At 43.3% G+C, this 17,120-nt stretch overlaps 1 protein-coding gene across 1 annotated transcript in view; it reads left to right on the top strand.

Moving 5' to 3' along the window:
* Positions 1-17,120, top strand: part of PPP1R36 (protein phosphatase 1 regulatory subunit 36) — a 433,561-nt gene that overhangs the window by 65,507 nt on the left and 350,934 nt on the right. Inside the window, exon 2 of the mRNA XM_078660312.1 lies at positions 16,751-16,815. Within this exon, the coding sequence (XP_078516438.1) occupies positions 16,751-16,815 (65 nt within the window). The remainder of the gene's footprint in view (positions 1-16,750; positions 16,816-17,120) is intronic.

The following is a 17,120-nucleotide window of genomic DNA, read 5'->3' as shown; positions in this document are numbered from 1 at the left end:
CAGAGGACGGCGTGGGTATTAAAGAGGGAGATGTTACTCACCACTTGCTCCTCCCACCAGCCCATGAAGAGTCCTGCAAAGCCATACTAACATGATTGTAGACATGATGCAGATATGTCTTGAAAATAATTTTTTCATATTTGATAAAAAGATGTACAGACAGATACGGGGGACGGCGATGGGTACTTGCTTCGCCCCCAGCTTTGCAGGACTCTTTGATTGAGGATGGAGCTCTGACGAGCTCTTTATTCCGCAAAAAAACTGCTGGAAACAGGATTTTGCACGCAGAGAGTTGTCACCCTAATACACTCATAAGGAGCATACCACTGGGGGAGCTGATTAGGGCCAAACGCAATTGCAGCACAGATCAACACTATGAGCAAGAGAAACAAATCATGAGGGCTAGGTTCCAAGAAAGGGGATATTCCAGTAAAATTATCACACAGGCGGAAAAAATTGTAGATCAAAGAACAAGACTAGATCTCCTGTCCCCTAGGGAACGTCAGAACGATGACAAAATCCGTTTCATAACAGGGTATAACAGTCAGTCCTGGGAAGTGAAACGTAGTCTACGCAAATTTTGGGATATCCTTAAATTGGATAAGGATCTGTGTGGAGCTATACATGATGCCCCCTCTATCACCTATACCAAAGCAAGATCACTCAGGGACTCCTTATGTAGTACATTAATTAAGGAAAGTCCTAAAGCTAACGCTATACAGGGATTTTTTCCTTGCAAAAAGTGCAAAGCATGCAAAATGAGTAGAAATTGTAAATCAATAAAAATATCTAAGGATCAAGAGGCACACAAAATTACAAAACATCTTAGCTGTTCGACTGATTATGCCATCTATGCATTGCAGTGTCCCTGTGAGAAATTTTACATCGGCTGTACCACAAAGCACGTTAAACTACGGGTTCTAGAACATCTAAGAGCCATAAAGAATGTGAACCACCAATACCCTGTGGCGAGGCACTTTGCCGCAGAACACAATCAGAATCCCAATCTACTGACATTTACTGTACTGGATTGTGTGGGGAACAAAGAAAGAGGTGGGAACAGATGGCTAGAGTTACGTAGGCTGGAATCCAAGTATATAATTAAATACAATACCATCCAACCATTTGGGCATAATCTTGGGGAGGAACTAGCAGTCCACCTATATGAGTAAACCTGTGTTTTTTTGGAAATATTAAGAAATTGATGTCGCATCTCTACTGTTAACTTTTAAGCTTTTAAAGTAACATGATTTTATTGGTACTTACACAAGTTGTATAACTCACTGTTTTTGATGGACACACATAGGCCTAATAACACATTACTTTATGTTTCAGGTCCTGGATTACATGCCCACCTGGGCGGAATTGAGAGCATGGCTTTGCAGTTGCAACATTGTTGCAACAATACGAGCCCACTGGGGCATGATTCATTTTCTTTACTTTTGAGGTTGCAGACACGCTACTAATAAGAATACCTTTACTGTGATTATTTTTGAATCGCTGTTCTATACATTGGACATTAGATATGAGCCCACTGGGGCGTGATATGTATATACCTGTTATTCTTGGATATTTTTTTCATTTTTGGGCATTAAGACACTAATCACAGTAGAAATGACTGTTAATTCTTATTTATAAAATTACAGCGGACCTGCATTATAATTGTAGTATCTCAGTTGACTTGCAAAGCCATTATTCTAGTGGAACTGAAACGTTGTTACGAACATCTAAATGTGTCTTCTATGTCTATTATCACGTGATGCATGACGTAATGTTATTCACTTTCAACTTTAAAAGAATGGCGCTTTTGTTTACACTCCACCCGTGATCAAGAGGTAGGATTACCTCGAAACGCGTAGGGGCTGTTTATTTTCGCTAAATAAACCTTGAGCACTGAATAAGCAAACTGGGCTTCGACTCTGGTATTTTCTTAAGAAACTACACCAGGTACTTTTGAATTTAATGGTTTGGCGACCCGGTCGAGCGCCCGCCGTGCAAGCGGCAGAAGCACGCCACTTTTCAAGGAGAATATATATGTATATATATATATGTATATATGTGTGTGTATATATATATATATGTATATTCACTGAAAAAACCATAGGTTATAGACCATATATAGTTAGGAATTAGCATTTACAAAACCTTGAAAATTCACTGAAAAAACCATAGGTTATAGACCATATATAGTTAGGAATTAGCATTTAAAAAACCTTATTTTACTCACACAAAACCATTGAAATTCCATATATAGTTAGTTGCACTAACTATATATCGCGCACCCGCAATCCACTGCTGATCATGTCACATATTACATCATTCATGACATGGTCAGTGACATCACTGATGACATCACTGATGACATCTCAAATGACATCACTGATGACATCACTGATGACAACATCCAGTGACTGTATGTTTCTGTAAAGTTAAAATATGTCTTACATATTGAAGAATGAGTGGATGTATAAGTGTCTGGATGAAGGATTTAGTAGGTGCGTGACTGACTGTATGAGTGAGTGATTAAATGTGTCTCACTGAATGCATGGGTTAGTGACTAAACTGTCTTAATTTGTGCATCATTATGTCTGTTGTGATGTAAACTGCTGCATGTGTTGATCATTAGCTATACGAGAGGCTATATGTGTTATTAATTGGTTGCCCAAGTATTTCTATGGGAGATTGAGTTTGTGTGGGGGTGGCTGGAAGGTGTGTGACTCTGTGCATAGATGTGTGAGCAGTTTATTCACTAGGTGTATGAGTTCAAGAGTGCATGTGGAAACAGCTACATGGGAAGTTGACTGTGTGCATGAGTGTATTGATGAGTGAATGGATATCTCAATGCTACATGTCATAGTAAGTACATATGTAAAACACAGTACATGTGAGAGTTGGCATATATAAATAACTGTGCATGAGAGCCACTGAATGAGTGAGTGGTTGTATCGATCATTGTGAACTTGTATCAGGGATTGTATAAGAGAGTAAATATGTGTTAGTATATGTTTCAATAAGTAAGGTGTGTATAACTGTATAGTTGAAGAAATGGAGGTGAGATTGTTTCTTTGCATGACTGACTGGGTGTGTGAGTAACTCCATGGATGAGTGGCAGTGTGTGAGTGTCTGTATACACTGAGTGTATCTAAGGTTATATTAGAGTCTGAAGAGGTTTATCGTATTAGCACAAGAATGATGTCAAATGAGATGTCATCAGTGATGTCATCAGTGATGTCATTTGAGATGTCATCAGTGATGTCATCAGTGATGTCACTGACCATGTCATGAATGATGTAATATGTGACATGATCAGCAGTGGATTGCGGGTGCGCGATATATAGTTAGTGCAACTAACTATATATGGAATTTCAATGGTTTTGTGTGAGTAAAATAAGGTTTTTTAAATGCTAATTCCTAACTATATATGGTCTATAACCTATGGTTTTTTCAGTGAATTTTCAAGGTTTTGTAAATGCTAATTCCTAACTATATATGGTCTATAACCTATGGTTTTTTCAGTGAATTTCAATGGTTTTTTAATAGCAAATATCATAAGCTGTCGAATGTCAAGTACGTGGTAAGTAAAAACATTTTCGTGTTTATGCACACTGATCTGCTTTGAATGCTGCCCCCCACCCCTCATTTCTATTAGGAGTACTCTCTCTTTGCAGATAGTGAAGGGTAGTTAACGCAGGCCTTTGCCCCCGTTGTAATCCGTCGTGCCTGCTTCTCTCTCCATTTGATTGATCTCTTTGGTTCATTCTCTATTTACAAACAAGCACAGAGTCGCAATACTCTGTTTAGTCTTTGCAGATAGCGAAAAATCGTGTAAAAAAACAAAAGGAATCGAGCAAAATCAGTAGGCCACTAATGGGATCTCTTTTTGACCTCCCTAAAATAGAAACATTAGGAACAACCTGTTGATAATACCAATGTGTATGTACATAAGCGGCGTTCATTTGTGTTCACAGTACCCCTTGTTGATTGTTTGAATCGAGCATTGAATTGTTCGAAGTTGGTTCTCTTAAGAATCTTCTCTGCCTGCAAACGAGGAAGAATAGGAATATTCTCTCTCCCTTTGCAGATAGTGAAGGGTAGGTAACGCAAGCCTTTAACACGTCGTACCTATTTCATTCCTCATTGATTGATTGATTGTCCGAACATTGACTGTTTGGGAATTGGTTCTTTTTGGAGGTATTCCCTGTTTGCAAATATACGTAGGAAAATCTTTGCAAATAGTGAAAGGGTACGTAATGCGGACCTTTCTCCCCCGTTGTAATCTGTCATGCCTATCTACTCCCCACTGATTGATGCACCTGTTTCACCCGGACCATTTACTAGAGATACGTCATCTGGCCCGACCAGAGAGCACCCCTAGTGAAAAGGACATATGCAATAATAACGAAGTGATCACTGTATCCTGTTAACAGAAACTTTAGCATGAAACAACCTGGAAAGAAAAGAATAGGAAAACGAAAATCAGTAGGCCACTGATGAACATGAACTTTTATTAAACAACGAACAAAGAAACGATAACATAACGTAATGATAAAACCTATTAATGTCCTAGAAACAAGAAAACGTTAGAAATATGCCAGTGGTGAGAGACCAGAAAAACAGTAAGAGAAACCAAATCACCCCTCGCTGTCCCACCGCCTGCCACGCCAAAAAAATCGATAGACTAGGGAAAATGCAAGTCAGTAGAACATCCGCCCCCACTCTGGAAACTTCCAAGGTGGGGCAGGGTTGCGGCTACGCCCAGCCGGGAGCAGCCCATATAAGGCGGGTCCTGCTGCCACGCCTCGGCCAGGAGATCCTAACGTAGGGTGTAGCCGGAGGAGAGGCCGAGGCCAGCGGGACCCGGCCAGGGGATTGCCTTTACAACGCTGAAGAGTTGCAGGGGGGGGAATGTCTCCTCGACCCTCCCCTCTCTCTCCCAGTCCGGCCGCGGTGGCCCTTGAGAGTTTCAGGTAGTCCCGCCACATGCTCTTCCGGTCCGGCCACCAACGGTCGGGGGGCCGAGGCCGACGGGATCCGGCTGCAGCCGATAAACCAAGGAACCCGTTCATGGGGCCAGAGCCAGGGGCGTCCGGCCGACATCCACCGGAAGCCCGGCCCAAAGACGGACGGGACATTTTTTCTTTTCTCCTTCGTAATAGCAGCGGCAACACACCAGGCACCACTTCTTTCTTCAAAAATGGCTTTGACAACACTGGGGGGGATGTCTTGCACATGCCTCCGACCCCCCCCCCCCCGTCCTCATCGCCACCGGCCATAACAAATGTCAAGCGGGGCGCCGTGGGTGCACTGGGAGGGAGAGACGGTGCGAACAGGCCTCTCCCGCCTCCTCAGGTGAAGGCTTCCCAGCTGCACCCTCAGCGCTCCAGGCGCCCCGAAAAGGGTTCGTCCACTGTGGCAATGCTGCAACGTCTCGCCCGGCAGGGTGGAGCCCGTCCGCTCATGTGACCCCGCGATCGCCGGTAGCTGCCGAACTCTCAAAATGGCGATCGACCTGGCAAGAGCGGGCCCAGCATGAAGAAATGGCCCGGTCACTGGTTGACTCCACCACCGTAGTCCTCCACGACCTTGAAGATTCTAGAGGAGCCGCAGAAGTCTCCGACCCCCGATGGGGAATGACTGCCATGATCGCCCGTGGAGTGACGAAACTGTATCCGCGGGACGTCGGCGCTCCCATGCTGGCGCCAGCCTCACTTTGAATTACTAGAATCCTGCAGACCTCAGTTCCGGTGAAAGCACAGTGTGACCCGGTAGGAAAAATTGTTGCACCCCCTCCCCTTTTTGAGTGATAGTTCAAACCACCGATCCTTTCCTTTGCCCTTTTAACGGAACTTTGGACTGCCTCCCCCTCTTTTACATTTTCTAGAGAAAACAAAACATTAACCACTACATTACCATAGCAGTTGACACCAGAACTGTTTTCAAATTGAAAACCAACAACATCTTCAACAGAATCCTTTTTGTTTCTGCTGTGACCCTGCTACAGCACAGGCATTGTCCCCAGCAGTAATTCTGCAATGCCGGTAAGAATAGCTGTGGTGCCTACTGGACTCACTCACCCCCGCGGCGCCCCACGCCGTTATTTGCTGGGCGGCAACTTACTAGACATCACTTTCGTGCCATCTAGATTTCAGCGCGTTCTGCTGCCTTGGAACTATTCGCACAACAGACTGCTACTGACGACCCACCCCCAGGCAACATCTTCTGAATTTTCATAATTTGAAAGAACTAGTAACATGTCCTCATCAGGAATTCAAAAGAAATTGCCACGGTCTCTTCGTTGTTTAAATGTTTTTACTGTTTTTGTTTTGTTGTATATATTTATATGTTATTAAAGTTTTATATTCCTACTACTTTGTTGGAGTGCTATATATTTTTAATGTGACACATAATTGTAAAAACTTTGATGTACAAAGAGTCATTCCTGGAATCTTCCGCTTCAGGCTCGGTCCCCTCCCCAATCACAATACAGGATGGTTTTCAGATAGTAGGAACACGTGTGGTGTGACGGATCTCATCGGGTGTGGGCCTTGATCTACTATAACTCCTTTGAAGAGGGGTGATTCTTTACAGCTGGAGCCATAAACTACATCTGCAGGGCTAGCTGATAGCCTGGACAATCGGACACAGAGGAAGAGGAGTGTCAGAGGGTGCGGTAGTGAATAGGGCGAAAGGGAGGTGTCGGGCGGGCACAGAGTGTGATTCTCAGGGAAGAGCAGCGCAGATGGGGGGAGGTTTATTGCCCATGCATAAGACAGAGAGCGGGGGTGACCAGTGCCTGGGGAAGATGCTTGCGAGGGTGGGGAGCCATGCTAAGGATCGACAGCGTGCAGAGAGTGGGTCTGGTCAAGGCATCTAAAATGACTGCCGTGCACGACAAAAGTGTGGCATTTGAAAAAAGGCAAGATGGCGCAGACAATGTTTTTCAACACTTCCTGATTTCCTTCGAATCGAACGTTAACAGACGTTGGGGCATATTACCAAAGTTAAGCGATATTTACCTTCTTAGGTACATCAAACCTAAGAGGTCAGGGAGGATCTACTATGCCCCCTTATGGTCATTTGCCCCTTCGCTTTGGCCTCCTCTTGTCTCTCGATCCTACCGAGAGACAAGATGGCGGCCGCTACGGACTGTTTGGAATGTTTACAGACGCCGGAGAACCAATCAGCTTCGCAAACCTCCGTTACGCGAAGCGGAGCGCTGTTACAGATATATATCTTTTTTTGAACGTTAATTTCTCAAAATCCACTGGAGCACATATATTGAGACCTAGCAAAGGCACATCGGGCTACCAGTCCCTAATATTTTACCAAGTTTCGTGCAAATCCATTCAGCCGTTCGATTATTATTATTATTATTTTTTTTTGCCCCGCGGGGCCCTTTTAAAACCTCCACATCAAACCTAGGGGGTCAGCGAGGATCTACTATGCCCCCTTATGGTCATTTGCCCCTTCGCTTTGGCCTCCTCTTGTCTCTCGATCCTACCGAGAGACAAGATGGCGGCCGCTATGGACTGTTTGGAATGTTCACAGACGCCGGAGAACCAATCAGCTTCGCAAACCTCCGTTACGCGAAGCGGAGCGCTGTTACAGATATATATCTTTTTTTGAACGTTAATTTCTCAAAATCCACTGGAGCACATATATTGAGACCTAGCAAAGGCACATCGGGCTACCAGTCCCTAATACTTTACCAAGTTTCGTGCAAATCCATTCAGCCGTTCGATTATTATTATTATTTTTGTTTTTTGCCCCGCGGGGCCCTTTTAAAACCTCCACATCAAACCTAGGGGGTCAGCGAGGATCTACTATGCCCCCTTATGGTCATTTGCCACTTCGCTTTGGCCTCCTCTTGTCTCTCGATCCTACCGAGAGACAAGATGGCGGCCGCTATGGACTGTTTGTAATGTTCACAGACGCCGGAGAACCAATCAGCTTCGCTTCACAAAGTTCCGTACCGCGAAAAGTCCGCGAACCGGAGCGCTGCCCGGTCCGCTGTTACAGATATATATCTTTTTTTGAACATTAATTTCTCAAAATCCACTGGAGCACATATATTGAGACCTAGCAAAGGCACATCGGGCTACCAGTCCCTACAATTTTGCCAAGTTTCGTGCAAATCCATTCAGCCGTTCGGGCTAAAAGTGAGGCCAACCGCCCTATGGAAAACTCAATGTTAAAAACACGTTTTGGGACCCCCCTTTTTTCTCGGCCCCCCCTTGACGAACCCCCCCAAATTTTCAAGGGCTGCTCAGAAACAAAATGTGCCATTTTCCTGAAAATTTCAGCCAATTCCGTCCACAAACGCCAAAGTTATTAGACATAGAATTTTCAAAAATCCCATAGAGAAAAAATCCTAACTATATATACCTACTGGCGACCGCCAGTAGGTAATATATATGTATATATGTGTGTGTATATATATATGTATATATATATGTATATATATGTGTGTGTGTATATATATATATATATATATATATATGTATATATATGTGTGTGTGTATATATATATATATATATATATATATGTATATATATGTATATATGTGTGTGTATATATATATATATGTATATATGTGTGTGTATATATATATGTATATATGTATATATATATATATGTTTCTATATGTATATATGTGTGTATATATATATGTACATGTGTATATATATGTATATATATGTATATGTATATATATGTGTATATGTATATATATGTGTATATGTATATATATATGTATGTATATATATATGTATGTATATATATGTATGTATATATATGTATGTATATATGTGTGTATATATGTATATATATATATATATATATATATATATATATATATATATATATATATATATATATATATATATATATATATATATATATATATATATTAAAGCAACAAGGGTACCCAAAATGAGTCAGCACAGGACCTGGGTATATGTAGTGCCACTATCCTAGGGACTACAAGTAAATTAAATGTGCCAATTTGGTGTAATCCACTGTTTTCATGGTCTAGGGAGTGACCATGCACTTTGTGCACTTTACCACTGCTGACCAGTACTAGAGTCCTAAGGTAAACCCACCAAATAATCAATCAAGGATTTGTTAAGCGCACTACTCTCCTGTGAGGGTCTCAAGGCGCTGGGGAGTGGGAGAGGGTAGGCAGAGGATAGCAGCTCCGGTCAGTCGAAGATCCAGGTCTTGAGGGCCTTCCTGAAGATGTACAGGGAGGGGGCACGTCTGATGTTGACCGGGAGCTTGTTCCAGGTCTTGGCCGTGATGTAGGAGAAGGCTCTTCAACCTATTCTGGTTCTGCAGATGCGCAGGGTGTTGGTAAGGGCGAGGTCAGCGTTTCGGAGGTTCCTCTTGGGTACATGGAACGATATTCTTTCATTGAGGTATTGGGGTCCGGTGTTGTGGAGGCATTTGTAGAGTTGGTGAGTATATTGAAGGTTACTCTCTTCTCGACGGGGAGCCAGTGGACGTCTTGCAGGTGTGTTCTTGTTGAGGGATGCCAAGGACGAGTCTGGCTGCGGTGATCTGTATGGTCTGGAGTCTGCAGAATAGAGACTTGTTGATCTCGGCGTAAAGGGCGTTTCTGCAGTCCAGTCTGCTGGTTATGCGTGCGTGGGTGAAGGTCTTTCATGATTTTCAGGGGATCCATTTGAAGGTCTTGCGAAGGATGCGGAGGGTGTTGAAGCAGGTGGAGGCAACGGCGTTGACCTGCCGGGTCATGGAGAGGGAGGAGTCGAGTACGATGCTGAGGTTCCTTGCGTGGTCCACTGGGGTGGGAGGGTTGCTGAGGGCGGTGGGCCACCAGGTGTTTTCCCATGCGGTGGGAGAGGGTCTGAGGACGAGGGCCTCTGTCTTTTACGAGTCGAGCTTCAGGCAGCTGCTGCTCATCCATGCTGCAACGTCCTTCAGTTCTTCCTGGAAGCTGAGGCGGTGGTGACGGGATCCTTGGTGAGGGAGAGGATGAGCTGGGTGTCGCCAGCAGAGGAGACTATGTTGATGCCGTGCTGTCTGACGATGGTGGCTAGTGGGGCCATGTAGATGTTGAAGTGCGTTGGGCTGAGAGATGATCCTAGAGGTACTCTGCAGTTGATCTCCGTGTGCTCTGATAGAAGGGTGGCAGTCTGATTCTTTGGGTTCTACTGGTGAGGAAGGACCGTAGCCATTTGAGGGTGGTTCCCTGTATGCTGGCGTCGTAGAGTATGGCGGCGAGAGTGTGATGGGAGACGGTGTCAAAAGCTGCAGAGAGGTCAATTAGGATGAGGACCACGGTGTGGCCTTGGTCGAGGAGGGTGCGGATGTCATCTGTGGCATCGAGTAGGGCAGTCTCTGTGATGTTGTTGCTGCGAAATCCGGATTGGGAGGGGTCGAGGATGGAGTTCTCTTCAATAATTTCGTTACCTGGGTGTTGGCGGTCTTGTCAGTGACTTTGGCTTATGAAGGGGAGGAGGGAGATGGGACGGTAGTTCTTGAGTTCTGAAGGATCTGCCCAGGGTTTCTTCAGAAGGGGCTTGACTAATGCCCGTTTCCAGTTGTCGGGAAAAATGCAGGTTTTGAAGGAGGTGTTGATGGTGTGTCGTAGTTCCGGTGCGATTGCGGCGGCGGCTCTTTGGAAGATGTGAGGAGGGCAGGGGTCTTTGGGTGCTCCTGAGTGGATGTCTTTCATGGTTGATTCAGTGTCTTCTGTGGTGGCTGAGGTCCAGGCGGAGATGATGGGTTGGCTTGTGTTGATGTGGGAGTGCGTGGGTTCGCCGGCCGGTGTCAGTTCGCCAAAGTTGTTGTAGAGGGACTTGGTTTTCAGAGAAGAAGGTGCTGAGCTTGTTGCAGAGGTCCTGGGAGGGCGGGATTTCCGCAGCTTCGCTGGGGGGTTTAGTGAATTCCTGGATAATGCTGAAGAGTTCTTTCAAGTTCCTGGAGTTGGCAGCTGTCTTGTTCTGGATGAAAGTCTTTTTGGTTGATCTGATGAGTTGGTGGTGCTCAATCATGGTGTTCATGTATGCGGTGCGGTCTTCCAAAGATTTGCTGTTCCTCCATTTCTTTTCAAGACGTCTGTTGGTGAGTCTGGATTCTTGGAGGTAGGTGGTGAACCAGATGGCCTTCCTGGGGCGCTGTCTGTGGGGGATGCGAAGGGGTGCGAGTTTATCTGCGTAGTTGGTGATCCATCTGTGTAGTTCTTTGGTGACGAGTTTGGCGTTGTTCGGGTGGAGGGGGCATCGCGGTTGAGGGTGGAGTAATGGTGCTCCTCGGTGACCTTGCTCCAGTTCCTTTGTGGTGGGCAGGGTTTGTTGACGTGGAAGTGAGCGTAGTGGTGGTTCATCCAGAGGCGGTGCAAGGTGAGGCTGACGTGGACGTTGTTGCCTCCTATGAAGATGGGGTCGAGGGTGTGTCTTGCCTTGTGGGTGGGGGTGATGACAAGCTGTTGCAGTCCGAGGTTGGCGAGTGTGGAGTAGTTGGGGTTGTTGAGGTTGTCGAGGTGGAAGTTGAGGTCTCCGGTGAGTATGTAGTCTGTGGAGGCAATGGCGTGAGGTGCGACGAGGTCGGTGATGGTAGTGGTAAACGGTGTTCGAGGTCCAGGGGACCTGTATGTGAGGATGCCATGTAGAGTGGTTCTAGGGTTGGTCTGAATCTAGAAATGAAGGTGTTCGGTGGTGGTAGAGGAATCGCTCATGGTGGAGGTGGAGAGTCGGTGGGAGCTCTTGTGTGCGATGGCGAGTCCTCCTCCAGGGCGGTTGGGGCGGTCTTTCCTCTGGATCTTGTATCCGTCTGGGATGTCGTAGGCGGAGGAGGCGTTGGTCCAGGTTTCCATGAAGAAAGCGACATCTGGTGAGAGGGTGTCGAGGAGGTCCCAAATCTCTACGGTACGTCTGTGTAGGGAATGCACGTTGAGGAGGATGCACTTCAGGGGTTCGGTGGTGCTGGCATCCGGCGTGTGGGCATCAGCTGTGGAGGTGCGGAGGGTGGTTAAGGTTCGGCAGCAGGAGAACTGCCCATGGGTGGTGCTCGGCGTGGACAGCTGGCAGTTTTTGTTCCCTCCATGGGGTGAGTGCGAGGAGGGCAGCTGAGTTGTAGAGGTGGGTGATAGGAGATCCAGGTTCCCTGGTGCTGGTGGCGGACAGGCGCAGACGGGCTTGCCTTTGGCGCGGCCGCCATTAAATAGGGAAGGGGGAGGGAGCGCAGCTGGGAGTCCGGAGCAGGAACAGGCAGGGGTAAGGGACCGGGGGGCAGCAGCGGTGGTAAGGGCAGCAAAAACGGGCACAATACAGGAATTAAAACTACGAAGTAGAGGAGAAAGGAGACAATTTACGGAGAACAGTACCAAAATACAGAGTGCAAGAGACAGAAGGACAGTATAGAGGCACAATTGAACAAGCGACAGGTCAGAAAATGGGCACAATACAGGAATTAGAAACACTGAATAGAGGAGACAGAAGACAATTTATGGACAATGAGACAAGAGACAAATCAGAAAAAGACGGGCACAACACCAGGCAGGCCTCGAACACCTACCAACCACAAGGTGCGTGAGGTCTGCGGCAGAGGTACACAAGCGGAGCTGCTGGGAGAGAGGGCAGGTCTCTGGCCAGGAAGTGAGAGGTCTTGCTCCCAAAAAGAAACAATGTCTGCAAAATGTTTGAGGGAAGACCTAAGATCTAACACAGGTTTTTCTCCAAGGTGGTATTATACTGTGCGCAAAACAGTACTGCATTTTGGAAATGGTAGCACAAAAAATTGCCACATGACTATATCAGTAGTACACATGGTAACCTGTGACTAGTGCAGCTTATTAGGCTGACTCCGGTAAAGGTTTGCAAATGAAAAACAATTAAGTATTTTCGATCGGGAGTGTACATCTCTCAACAAACGTCCATGTTTTTTTGGTGAATTAGGCTCCATGTTTTCCGGTTTAGGATACTTTGAGATATAGATTTTTTTTTAAAAGCAGCAAAACTATTCCAATTCATCTGATGCCCTAAATTGTCCCCTCACATTCCCCAGTTCCAATCTGAAACATATAACTGCTGTTCTTTCAAACCTTGAGTTTGCACTCCAACAGTCTCTTATCATTGCATTTTTGTACGAGAGCTCTTTGCACCACCCATGAGCAGGATTTTAAGTTGTCCCATAATGGTAGGCTGTTTCCTGCATTTTCCTCATTTTGGAAGGGGGACTGCTTTACCTCATCCCATTCATTGGATATTTTGGCACCTCTCTTGCAACAAATAGAAATGTAGTTGTCTCCCATAATCTGGGCTTTCTTTCCATGCTGTCTGAGGTCATCTGCTTTAGGATCAAGGCATAATCGCATCAGAATACGACCAATCTTTCCACGTGGATGAAAGGTGTTGATGATTTTAAAATGAGGACTGTAGGCTTCTATGATCTGTTGTTAATTAGTTTTTCGCCTGCAGGCATGATCTATTTGTCATTATCCTTGCAAGAGAAAACACATTCTTTCCCTCTTGATAGGGGAGTTCCACACCATAGCTTTCAGAGACATTATTTGGACCATTGTGTGTTTTACTCCTGTTGGAAATTTCGGAGTCACACAGGATTTTTTGCCTATATATTGAATCCCATTTTTGTTGGCATCTTAGGCCTTCTAACCATTAGTAAAGTGATTGTGCTCTCCTTTAAGAACATGATAAAATTGACAAGCTCCTCATTGGTACATTTAATTTACTCCAACTCCTTAGTAAGTGGTACTATATGTACCCATGGCCTGTAAATGAATGGCTACTAATGAAACTTGTACATGGAAAAAAAATAACTAACACCCACTGATTAAACACGGTGGTGTGCAAAAAATCTGCTCTAAATAAAAAAAGTGGCAGAATCAAAAAGCGACTGGGTTCTCAATTATTTCTTCCTACTAATGAGCTGCAGCATTCATTGTGCCACCCATTAAGGTAGGATTGTAAGGCATGTATCCAGGCCTGCCACTGCTGCCTGGGTGTGCAGTTTCAAACTGTCATTTTGACCCCAGCGAAATGAGCCGTAGACTAAATCTCTTTGACTTCTCTGTAGAACTATTGCGATGTCCCGTGCTCTAAACAACACCCATGTTATACAACCAGGTCTTCACTAAGATGTACAATGTATTTTTGTTCACTGATGCTGAGTTATTAACACATTATACAACGGATGAAGGAAGTAACTTTAGCCGTTTCCAACGGAGACCCAGTTTTAGTACCTACATTAGTTGGGAGTATAATTGCTTCAACCTTGGCTAATATAAGACGTATTGAAACATGCGCTGCTCAGGCCACACTTAAAGGTGGCAATAATAAGTTTCTCCTAGCACAGTATCGTATCGATTTAAAGAGTAATGAATACAGTAAGCGTAGGGGATGCATATACTAATAACAAGCCTTTGAATTTACGATGCCCACTTTGAACTATAAAAGGTTTTGATCCCTACACCAATCCCCAAAAAAGTATGTGATTTACGTCAAAGATTTATTGTGAGTTGACCCCACAAAGTGTGGTCGATTAGAAATGAAGAAGTTATTTTTCTTTTTTTAGGACACACCTTGAATATTTAATCTACCCCATTAATGAGAGAGAGAGTACATGATTATCATTTAGTGTTAGTATGACACCCATGATCAATTCTATGACAGGGCAATTTTAGGCCAATATCGAAACTTACATCTTTCTTTGGCAATTTACAGACTCTTCTCTCCACCAAAAGAACATTCTTAAATCAAAGTCACATTTTTGAGTAAGCCAAAGTTTACATGTTCTTTAATGAAATATATACAAAACTCGGTGACGGATATTTTATTTTCCACTTTTTACTTCTTTCTACACATTAACAAACTTTTTCTTTAAGAGTAACGTAGACGAAATTATTTGCATAATGTTACCCATCTAGTTAGCACGTGATGATGTCCTATCCGCGCAATTTTTGGAGATAGTGTCTGTCACTCTACTCTCTGTGTATGTCTTGGGATATAGTTCCTATTATTTATGATTTGGTGACTCCATGTTTTTCTAAAAAATGTTTTTAGGGGTGTCCTGGATCTTCACACAACTACACAGTCCTGAAGATGGTCTTGTGGATATATAGCAAAGACCAAAGCATCAATGCTTAACCCAACTTTCCTTTTAGTTATTGTTAAATTTATGTTTTATGTTTGATGTCTAGTTCTTATGTATTAGACAGACATATTTGTTCTAATTTGGGAAGTGGGTTTTCATGCATTGATGGCTACTCAGCCAACATGGATAAGGATGTGTCTTTCATCGATGTATGTGGAGATTTTTCCATAATTGTATGCTTCAGATTTTCTATCTAAATTTGATGAAAAGATATACACCCATTTTGTTGAAATTGATTTGCAGGAAAAAAAATCAAAGATGTGGTTTGCAATTAATTTATGATGCTATGTTGAGACATCATATATAATTTATATATTGGTTGAAAGATTCCTATGAAAACGAGTCGCTTGTTTCAACCATTACCTATTTGATTTTGAATACGAAACATGGCATGAGTATTAGAAGAAAGTCCCCTAGTGCAGTGTTATATTCTGTGGTCTGTGTCCCAGGAAGTCAGCACATGGTGTTTAGATTCAGGTACATGCACTGCTCTTCTGTGGTCTTCTTGTCAGTGCTGATGCAAATTTGGCTTCGAATGCGCAACATGCTAATTTGACGTTGTTTTTTCTTCTTGCTTTGCCTGTTGATCCTGGTTTCAAAACAGTGGAAGGTGATGCGGCGTGGTACTTATCAGAATGTATGCTTTCCTTGTGTCTGCCAGTTGCTGAGATTATTTTGCCTTTGAGAATGTTCCTTGGAGTTTAAAATTAATCCAAATCCCTAGTTATTATATTTTTATATCCATTCCAGAAATTATTTTGAGAATGAATGTTATGTTCTAATGTTAGGTAGAAAAGCATTCACAATACATTATGGCGGAAAATGACTTCATGTTGCTCTTTTCCACTTCCATGTCACAGCCTTATCCAGCACATAAAAGGAGGCTGGAGGCCAGATGAATACGTTGCAATGTTGCTCGTTTCAGCAGTCTTAAGTCATCCTTAAATTCATCTGCCCCCTCTCTTCATATTATTGTATTCGATCTGCCTCTTTTCTCTTTTTTTTTGCTACAGATAGTTGCCTCTAACAGAACTGAATTTTTTTTCAGTCTGCTTTCATTCCATCCTCTTACACCTGCTACTCAATTCTTGATTTGTGGGAGGAAAAGGTAAACTAAAGGTTCACTTTTGACGCAGAGAATATCTGTCATTAACATCAAGAGCAACTGCTCTTTACAAAAATTAAATATCTTACCTGTAAGTAAATGGTTGCTAATGCAATCATCATATTAAAAAAAATTAAAAACCAACCAGGGTGATGGTTTTAACACATGCCTAGGTATGCTTTAAAACCATACCATAATTCCAGAATCCACAGCAGTATTTAGGAACTTTTCAAACACACAACGAGAGCATTGACCATTATAAACTGATGAAAATATGGCATTTCTTAAACTCCAAATGGAATTCAATATGCAACTAATCCATTTATAAGACTAGTGTGTTAGCTTGTGTCCATAGAATGTTTCAGTAGTTTAAATTTACCACTCAAACTGGTATCTGGCAGACAGATAAGGCATATAACACTTGCTTAAAAATTATTTCTGAATTGAATTAATAGCATGTATTTACAAAATGTTTTCTTATGTAATACAACCTAACCTTTCTTTTTACTTAGATAACAAAACCAACACTGGGACGTTGGTACTGGAAAGAGGATACAAAAACACTTGAATTTGCAAGGTACACCAGTGTGCTAAAGTATTAATTATTAAACTATTTTTAATTTGTACAGAAAATAAGGTTTTGTTCTTTATTGTTATGTAACATAATCTTTATTTGTAAACATTAAGTTAAAATACAGTCCCTTAGAATTATTTCACATTCTAATAAAATGACTAAACATATCCACAACGTTTTACTATTTCAACTCATAGGACTATTTCAACCAGGTGTTAATATTTTCAATCATGCATTTCAATGCTGCATTTTCAAACTCTTTAGATATCATTATCTTATCTTTCTGGTCAGAATGTCCTTGTTTCCTT

The sequence above is a fragment of the Lissotriton helveticus genome, chromosome 9 (assembly GCF_964261635.1).
Source record: "Lissotriton helveticus chromosome 9, aLisHel1.1, whole genome shotgun sequence".
Lineage (NCBI taxonomy): Eukaryota > Metazoa > Chordata > Amphibia > Caudata > Salamandridae > Lissotriton > Lissotriton helveticus.
The sequence above is the reverse complement of the archived record's forward strand: the minus strand, read 5'-3'. Positions and strand labels throughout refer to the sequence as shown.